This window comes from Cnephaeus nilssonii (genome assembly GCF_951640355.1).
Source record: "Cnephaeus nilssonii genome assembly, chromosome: 4".
In the NCBI taxonomy this organism is placed as follows: Eukaryota; Metazoa; Chordata; class Mammalia; order Chiroptera; family Vespertilionidae; genus Cnephaeus; species Cnephaeus nilssonii.
In genome coordinates this window covers 43,916,618-43,925,619 of record NC_137075.1, presented here as the reverse complement: position 1 = coordinate 43,925,619, position 9,002 = coordinate 43,916,618, and the positions used below count along the sequence as shown (strand labels likewise).

Sequence of the window (9,002 nt, the reverse complement as noted above, 5' to 3'; positions counted from 1 at the left end):
TCCTAAAGATACATCCTCCACATCTTTCTCCGGCAAAACACCTACATCTGCCTCATTTTGGCGATTCTTTTGTCCTTGTACCTGTGCGGTTCTCTGAGCGTCATTTCTCCGCCCGCCTCTCTTCCTCGGGTTTGAGATCCCCGTGGGGCGCCCGCAGGGGGCGGGGCGGGAGGAGGCCCGGCGGGTGGGCGGGGCCGGGCCCAGGGGATATGCAGATGAGGTGGGCGGGGCCCGTGTATAAGGGCGGTTAGCGGCCGGCGGCGCGCCGAGCCTCGGCGGACGGAGTCGGAGGCAGCGGCGGACCCGGCTTCTCCCGGCGCAGCGGAGCCTGGTCCTGGGCTGTCCCCGCAGCGGGCCATGCCCCCGCGGGAGCTGAGCGAGGCCGAGTCGTCCCCACTCCGGGCCCCGACCCCTCCCCCGCGGCGGGGCAGCGCGACCACGGAGCTGGGCATCAAGTGCGTGCTGGTGGGCGACGGCGCCGTGGGCAAGAGCAGCCTCATCGTCAGCTACACCTGCAATGGGTACCCCGCGTGCTACCGACCCACGGCGCTGGACACCTTCTCCGGTAGGCTCTCCGGCCGCCTGGGGCGGGGCCGTGCCCCTGGGGCGGGGGCCGGCGGGCGGGCGGGCGGGGGCCGGCGGGAAGCCCCTCACGAGGGGGGCGCGCCGGGCCGGAGGTGGCGCTGTGAGGCCTGGTGGGCCCCGACGCCTCCCTCACTCGGACCACCCTCCGCCCCGCCCTACAGTGCAAGTCCTGGTGGACGGGGCGCCGGTGCGCATCGAGCTCTGGGACACGGCGGGACAGGTGAGAAGCTGGGAATGGCCGCTACTGGTCTGGGGGGAGGTGGTCCGGAGGCTGGGAGGACCCCAGATGCATCAGGCATGGAGGAGGCCTTGGGCCCTCGGCTATGAGTCTCGGGTTTCCAACGCCATGTGGAAAGCGGATCCCCGCTCCCTGTGATGGGGAATAAATAATCCTACTAATGAGTGACCTGGCCTTCCCATCCCAGGAAGACTTTGACCGCCTGCGCTCCCTCTGCTACCCGGACACCGATGTCTTCCTGGCCTGCTTCAGCGTAGTGCAGCCCAGCTCCTTCCAAAACATCACCGAGAAATGGCTGCCCGAGATCCGCACCCACAACCCCCAGGCGCCCGTGCTGCTGGTGGGCACCCAGGCCGATCTCAGGGACGATGTCAACGTCCTGATCCAGCTGGATCAGGGCGGCCGGGAGGGCCCCGTGCCCCAGCCCCAAGCTCAGGGCCTGGCTGAGAAGATCCGGGCCTGCTGCTACCTCGAATGCTCTGCCTTGACCCAGAAGAACTTGAAGGAGGTGTTTGACTCTGCCATTCTCAGTGCCATCGAGCACAAAGCGCGGCTGGAGAAGAAACTGAACGCCAAAGGTGTGCGCACCCTCTCCCGCTGCCGCTGGAAGAAGTTCTTCTGCTTTGTTTGAACAGCTGTGGCAGAGTAGGGAGCCATAGACATAAGGCCACAGACATCTGGAGCCTGGGGTAGGGGCTACTGGCTACTGGCAGGGCCAGGCTACCCCATGAGACTCAGTTCCCTTCTGAACCCTATGGGGACGTGGGCCTCTAACTGCCCACTCACGCCAGGTGGAGCCTAGGGCCTGGAAGAAGGAAGGCTGGAACTTGGATTTCTGTGGTTCCAGGCTTACAGAGAAATCCCAGCACTTTGATGTTCACGGGATGGTCCTAACAGTGTCAGCCACCTCCAAGCAGTTTGGGATCCAATTCCCAGCTTCTTATCATGGGCCCGCAGGTCACGCTGGCTGAATTAGGACCCCCTGTGATGGTCCCCACCTCCTCCTTGGCACAGGGGTGAGGAAGAGCCCAGGGAATAGCTGGGCATCTTGGAGAGCTGACAGGTGTCCAGCCCTATTTGGAAAGTTTGGGATGGGCTGTGTAAGGTAGAAACCAGTGAGAGATCGAGAGGGAGCAGAAAACGAGGCCCTGGAGCCTTGGGACTGGAGGCTGGGAAGGAGAAGGCAGACGAGAGAGCTAGGCCTGGAAGGAGTCAGAGGAGAGCAGAGAAGTGGAGCAGCTGAGGAGTGAGACTGATACCTGGGCTGCCCTCAACCCCCAAGGCCAGGGAGGGCGGGGCCGATCCCTGGGAAGAACTGGGTCTCCAGGCTCCCTAGGCACTGCCCAAACTGGCTGGGCTAGGAGTGGGGCAGGAAGTGAGAGGCAAGGCCCAGCCGAGGAGGGGGAGAAGCTGCAAACCAGAATCTGAAGGAAGCAGGGGCTGGGGACCACCTTTTTCTCCAAGGTCGCAGCCTAGAAGGTAGGGCCGCGCAGACCGAAAATAAAGATGGACGTTTCTGGAGCTGCTGGCTCTGTGTCGTTTCTTGGAACGATCAACCCATTGCTCCCTCATAGCCCTCCTCAAGGCCCAGCAGTGGGGACAGGGACTGGTTGGGTACCAAGGGACTGAGGCTAGATTGAAAGGTGGGGCCTGGACTAGATGGGACAGTGCGATGGGAACCGGACTGGGGGGGCAGGTTTGGGGCTCCCCGCTTGGGGCTTAGCTGGTTCCCAGGAGAGCTAGCGTGGGAAGCAGCCTGGAAACGGGTTTCCCCAGGTGTCAGCGCCAGAGCTGCTTTCCCATGACCTCACCGGGCGGGTGGTGCCCCTCCCCTCTCCCCCTCCTTTCTAGAGCACCTTGCTCAGTGCTAAGTTCTGGGGCAATCCTGAGCCCTCTACCCCTCCTTCTCAGATCCTTCTAACAGTCCTCAGGGCACAGGGGCTCCGGCTGGGGGCTCTGTTTCAGAGCCTGAGCACAAAAGGATCCCATACAGCCTAAACCTCAGCAAGTGGCCAAACTTCTTGGACTTGGGTTGATTGGACTCAGTCTTCAGCCTTGGCACTCAAAGCTCACGTAAGGACCTAGTCACAGGACCACTTGTCAATAACTTAAATATAAATTTGGGCTCAGAAATCCTCTGGGAGTGAGGGTTCATTTTGTGAGGAACTTGAGAGGAGCAGGAATCCAGAGAACATTCCCTGAAATTGGAGCGGGAAGGAACTTTAAAGGGCACCTTGGGAGGCGGGGTGGGGGAGGAACACTTTATTTCACCCATAAGGGAAGTGAGGCCCAGAGAAAAAGGTAATATCTCACTTGATATTACCAAGTGGCTGTAAGAGCACTTTGCAAACTCTAGAGTCGGGTACATGGGTAAGTGTTATTCCTATGGAGAGGTATTTCTAAGGCACACCTCAGACACCTGTTAAGCAACTGCTGGGCCAGGTGAGCACTCACCCTGTCTCAGTCCAGCTCCCTCTGTAGGAAGTTACAGCTTGTTCTCATATGTGTGTGAAGAAGAGAATGGCTGAGGGACAGAAATCCCAGCCAAGTGAAACCTCAGATAATCCCCAAGTTTAGTTTTAGCCAAGACTGTCCGGCTCCTGCCCCATCAGGGCCCGTCCCCCAGAGCTCCAGCCACCTCATCTCCCTTTGTGTCCTTGCCCCTTCGGGTGGAGGTGCTGAGCTGCACAGCTGCAGCCAGGTCCTGAGGGAGTCTCACACTCCAGCTGCACAGCTTACTATTACCTCACCCAGCCTGACACATCCCCTGCTGGGGCAGAGACCTGGGTTCAAGATAGGGTCTGACATCAACCACGACCTTAGGCAAATCTTTTCCCTTCTCTGTGCCTCAGTTTCCTTATTTGCAAAATGAAAGACTTAGGACTCTGAATTAGAGGTTTTTTAAACTGCTCCAAGGGTCCTTAGATGTACCAAGGATTGAGAGAGGAAGCTTAATCAGATGACCTCTGCCCTGCCCCCCCCCCCCCCCCCCCCGTAATCTTTCCCTTAGTCTCTGATGGTACCAGCCATCCACATCACTGTGTCTCCTCTCCTGCTGGGTCGCTGAGCCGGGTCAGAACCTCCATCAGCCTCACCCCTATGTCCCTGCCACTGACGCTCCCCACTCCAGTCCCTCCAGCACTACTGCCTTCCCTCTGGCACCTCTGACTCAAGACTGTTCCCAGCTCTTATTGCCAGCAATGAACTCCCAGCTTCTCATTTCAGCGTTCAAGGCCTGCTCAAATCTGACCCAACCTGGACTAGGCCAGCCTGTCTCAGTGATCCCCACTTCCTGACTCCCAATTATTTCTTGAATTCTGACTCCAAGTCTTTGCTTTTGCCAAATCCTCTAGTTTGGAAAGTGTCCCCTACTCATGCCCTGTTTCTCCTCTAATCTTCCAATACTGCCCTTCTCCAGGAAATGTCTCTTACCTGTGGCAGTGGCCACACTGCTCTCTCAGCACATTGAACACACTGAATGTGGTCATGCACTCAAGTTGTATCTCCCCAGCTACCCTGAGAGAAAGTCCCACTCATGCCTCTGTGCTCTCACAGGATCTTGGGCTCAAGCAACATTTGCTGCTGGGCTTTAAGGCTTAAGATAAGAAGCCAACCAGTCCAGCTCCAGGTTTGTGTCACTGAAGCCTGGGACAGGCCTAAGAGCACGGCTTTGCTAGAAAGGCCTGTGAGGACCAAAGGAATTTACCTCTGGTCCCAAACCCTGCTTCTGTCTCTCTATATAACACAATCTCTCTCTACCATTTTTTTTTTTAAATTTTAGAGAGTGAGAGGAAGAGAGAGACAGTGAGACATCAATTTGTTGTTCCACTTATTTATGCATTCATTGGTTGATTCTTGTATGTGCCCTGACTAGGAATCGAACCTGCAACCTTGGTGTATCAGAACAACGATCTAACCAACTGAGCTACTTGGCCAGGGTCTCTCTACTTTTCTGGTACTGTTTTTATCTCTTTCTCTATCTCTCCTTCCTTTGCTTAGATTAACTGGATAAAATTCTGTTTTTTACATATACATTTGTACATATGCCCTTATCAATGTAAAATTTTTAATGTCTGTGTAACCAACCCTTAGTGGATTTTAAATATGTATTTAGTTTTTCCATATAAATACTCAGAAAAAATTGGAAAATTCAAAGGACTAGAAGATTAAAAATTTACATAGTGTGAACTCTCAAAGATAACATTTTTAATATGTTTTTAAAAATATATTTTTTATTGATTTCAGAGAGGAAGGGAGAGGGAGAGATAGAAACATCAATGATGAGAGAGAATCATTGATTGGCTGCCTCCTGCACTGGGGACCAAGCCAGCAACCTGGGCATGTGCCCTTGACCAGAATTGAACCTGGGACCCTTCTGTCCACAGGCCGACGCTCTATCCACTGAACCAAACCAGCTAGGGCTTTAATATGTTTTTATTTGATTTTTAGAGAGAGAGGAAGGGAGAGGGATAAAGAGTTAGAAACATCAATGAGAGAAATATCATCACTTGGCTGCCTCCTGCAGGCTCCCTACTGGGATCAACCCTGCAACCCGGGCATGTGCCCTGACCTGGAATCGAACTAGTGACCTCTTGGTTCAAGGGTGGACACTCAACCACTGAGCTACATCGGCCTGGCAAGATAATTACATTTTGATAAACTTTCTTCCAGTCTTTCCTTGTATGCATATTGAAAAAAATTTTTTGCTTGTTTTATTAATCCTCACCCAAGACAGATTGTTGTATCTGTTGTCTCCCACACTCGTCCCGACCAGGGTTGGCCATCGAACCTGCAGCCCAGGTTCGTGCCCTTGACCGGGAATCGAACCCAGGACCCTTCAGTGCCCAGGCTGATGTTCTAACCACTGAGAAACACCAGCCAGGGCTATATGCATATTTTGGAAGTATTTATTTGACATGTTACATGTATTTTTGCTTTTCTTTATTTAAAAATTTAGCAGTAATTTTCATGTAATTATAAATTCTGAGGCTGTAACCATAGTGTCTGTTTGCTTACTATTTCACCCTGACCATAAATAACTTCTTCAACTAGATCCCCATTTGGGGGCATTTAGGCTCTTTAACTTTTTTTTTTTCTATTATAAATAAGACTACATCAATAGTTGATTATTTTTTCTACCGTTGGTTGGTGACCACTTACAGAAAAGACATTATTGTCTTTGACTTAGAAACTGGGCCCCAATACAATCCCAAGTTACTCTTTAAAAAAAAAAAAAATGTTTTCATTGCTTTTAGAGAGAGAGGAACAGATAGAAACATTGATCTACTGCAACCTGGGCATGTGCCCTGATTGGGAATTGAAGTGGCAACCTCTTGGTTCTTGGGTGGACGCTCAACCACTGAGCCACACCAGCTGGGCCCAAGTTTCTCTTGAGGAAGCTTGGGTGTCTGTGTATATGCGACTTGGTGGGGAGAGGCTCTTTCTATGGAAGCATTACTAGCAGATTGCAGGTGTCCAATCAACACAAATATTAAATGATGACATTTATATATCTGTTCCATGTGCATTTTTCTGTGTCCCTGTTTTTGCTCTTGTGTATTTAAAGTATGTATTGTCTTTATGCAAAACTCTGAATAATCCCATATTCATGCAAGTCTGTGTATTTATGTCTGTAAATGTGGATGTCTATGTTTATAGAAATGTGTATAGCTCTGTATGTGTGTCTGTATAGCCAGATGTCTGCCCTTAGGAGTGTGTATTATACACAATCCTATATGTGTGTCTGGGCCTAGTTTCTTGGGGGCTGAGTGTCTGTGTCTGTCTGCCTAAAGTCAGTTCTGTGTGGCTGTCTTTCTCCATGTGCATCTCCTGCTGGGTGTGTGTGCTGGGCCTGGGCTGGTGTGTGCCTTGCTTGCTTTCCCCCTGGGAGCAGAATAGAGCCCAGGGCAGAGGTGACACACCCTCCCTGAGCTCCCCGTTCTCCTGGGAACCAGCCTGGCAGAGTGAGTGAGACCAAGAGCAGACTGCGTCAGGAGCTCGGCCCCTTTTGCAACCAGCCCAGGCCCCAGGCGGTTACTGTGGCTCTCACAGGTCAGACCTGCCCACTGTGCCTGGCTGCCAGGAAGCCCGGCTCCCAGCAGGGCTATGCTGTCAGCTCCCTCCTTGGGCCTGGGCCAGATCTTCCGTGAGCAGAGCTCAACCAGCTGAGGGGCCACATTAGTCACCCTGTGGCAACAGCAGGGAGTGACTTCCTGGGCCTGGGCAGTGCTGGCTGTCCCAGGGGACCATTGCTTTCTGGCCCTGAACGTAGCAATGCTTAGGCAGCCTGATCTTCTCTATTATTATTTTCTCTTCTTACAACTGAACTTCAAGATAGGCCAGATGGCTCTTTAAAATTATTTATTTATTTATTTATTTATTTATTTATTTATTTATTTATTAGAGAGAAACATCAATTTGTTGTTCCACTGATTTATGCATTCATTGGTTGATTCCTATATGTGCCCTGACCAGGGGTCAAACCCCAGCCTTGGCATATTGGGACAGCACTCTAACCAACTGAGCTGCCCGGCCAGGGCCCAGATGGCTCTTATTAGCTCCACTTACCAGATGAGGAGACCGCAGCACAGAGCCACATCACCAAGGTAAAAGCAGAGCTGGGCTTTGGACCTGGGTTTTCTGACCTTGGGTCCAGGCCTCTTTCTAGTGTGCCACCTGGCAGGGGTGGGGTGTGGGGGGGGGCGGTCCGGCCCCCCTAGAAATGGTTCTCTTAAAAAGTGAGGCTGGGAGGCCTGGTTTATGGGACAGACTAGGTTGTTGTAGGCTGGGTAGTGAGGCGGAGGGAGACAGGGCTGGAGGTGGGATGTGAGGAGAGATGTCAGCACTGAATCAGGCCTGCCTTGCTAGTGGAATGTTCTCAAGCCTTTCTCCATTGGACATAGGATTTGTCCCACAGCTGGGATGACTCAGATATTTTTGAAATTGAACGGGAGCTCTATTACTAACTTGGGCTTATGTTCATCCTACTTATAACCCCTTTGGAAGGCAGAGCCAGTCATTGTCACCAGCTCCATGGTCTCCTTGACCCTCACCTGTGCCAATCTGCCTCTGTTCCCAGGTGTCCTGATGACTCCCCGGCCCCTTGGTAGTGAGGGGCACCAGGGGAGCCTTTGGGCCCAGTTTGGGCTTAGGGGTCCCTGGGGCCACTTGAAGCTGGAATAAAAGCAGGCAGCACAGACCTCACTCAAGCATGCCTGACCTGTGACGGCTCCTCCCTCAGACCTGTACTCTCTGTGGCCATGTGCTGCGGCCACTGCCCATCTTCTCTCCCTGCCCAGTGCCCTGCACAGCTGGGGCGCTAGCACAGCTTGTCCCCCGAGGTATCCCTCCAGGGACAGCAAGATCACTCTCCTGGTGAAGACAAGGGACCTGGAACTGTGTGCATTTTCTACCTCTGGCACCTCCCCACCCCTACCCAATAGGCCATGTGCTGACCACTCCATCTTCCACAGGCCTCCTGTTTCAGCCTCGTCCTTGACTTGCTGGGCAACTTTGGGTAAATTACTGCCTTCCTCCTTGTCCGAGTTTCTCCCAGTTATGAAGTGGGGCTAATATTGTCTGCCCCTCCCTGGCTCCCAGGGCACCTGCAGGAATCAGCAAGATAATAGCGAGGAACTGATTTAGAGGAAGCTATCGAGAGCCAAGTGAGGAGTATCAGTGCTGGCCTGTGTTTACATGGGTGTGGACCTCGGGTTCCCAGCCTCCTGGGGCTTGGGACCAGCCCTGACAGCTTCTTGGCCTGGCTTCTGGCTCCTTTGTCCCATTTCCAGAGAAAGGACAGAAACCAAACCCAGCAGTCTGGTCGTCTGGAGATGAGACATTAGAGCAAAAACTTTGGGGTTCAGGAATGCTGGCATCCTGGCCAAGCTCTGTCCCCAAACACTGGCTGTGTGACCTTGAGCCAGTTACTGCCCCTCTCTGGCCTCAATGACTTGGCTCTGATAGCCTCCCCCAGCTATGCACTCAGGGGCCCTAGAACCTGCAACGAGAGATAACATCATAATTTTAAGATTGAAAAGATCTTGCCATCTAGTCCAAGTCCTTTACTTCTCATAGATCTGTCTGGGGGCCACAGACTAACCCTGGTCAGCCAGATTACCCCAAGGTCATAAACTGATTGCAAAGGGGATCATGCAGGAGAGAGTAAGTGGGTCAGAAA

General features: G+C 53.0%; 1 protein-coding gene across 1 annotated transcript; it reads left to right on the top strand.

Moving 5' to 3' along the window:
* Nucleotides 1–293: 293 nt before the first annotated feature.
* Nucleotides 294–2,252, top strand: RHOV (ras homolog family member V). Its single transcript, XM_079767713.1, has 3 exons — nucleotides 294–565; nucleotides 747–805; nucleotides 1,011–2,252. The coding sequence occupies exons 1-3, from the start codon at nucleotides 358–360 to the stop codon at nucleotides 1,452–1,454; spliced, it is 711 nt and encodes a 236-aa protein (XP_079623839.1). The 5' UTR covers nucleotides 294–357; the 3' UTR covers nucleotides 1,455–2,252.
* The last annotated feature ends 6,750 nt before the right edge of the window (nucleotides 2,253–9,002 follow it).

What these genes read in the sequence shown, in the direction of transcription:
- RHOV (XM_079767713.1), top strand. Translation starts at nt 358, where the DNA reads ATGCCCCCGCGGGAGCTGAGCGAGGCCGAGTCGTCCCCACTCCGGGCC. An exon ending in GGCGCTGGACACCTTCTCCG is followed by an intron (nt 566 to 746) that starts GTAGGCTCTCCG and finishes CCCGCCCTACAG; the next exon opens with TGCAAGTCCTGGTGGACGGG. An exon ending in TCTGGGACACGGCGGGACAG is followed by an intron (nt 806 to 1,010) that starts GTGAGAAGCTGG and finishes TTCCCATCCCAG; the next exon opens with GAAGACTTTGACCGCCTGCG.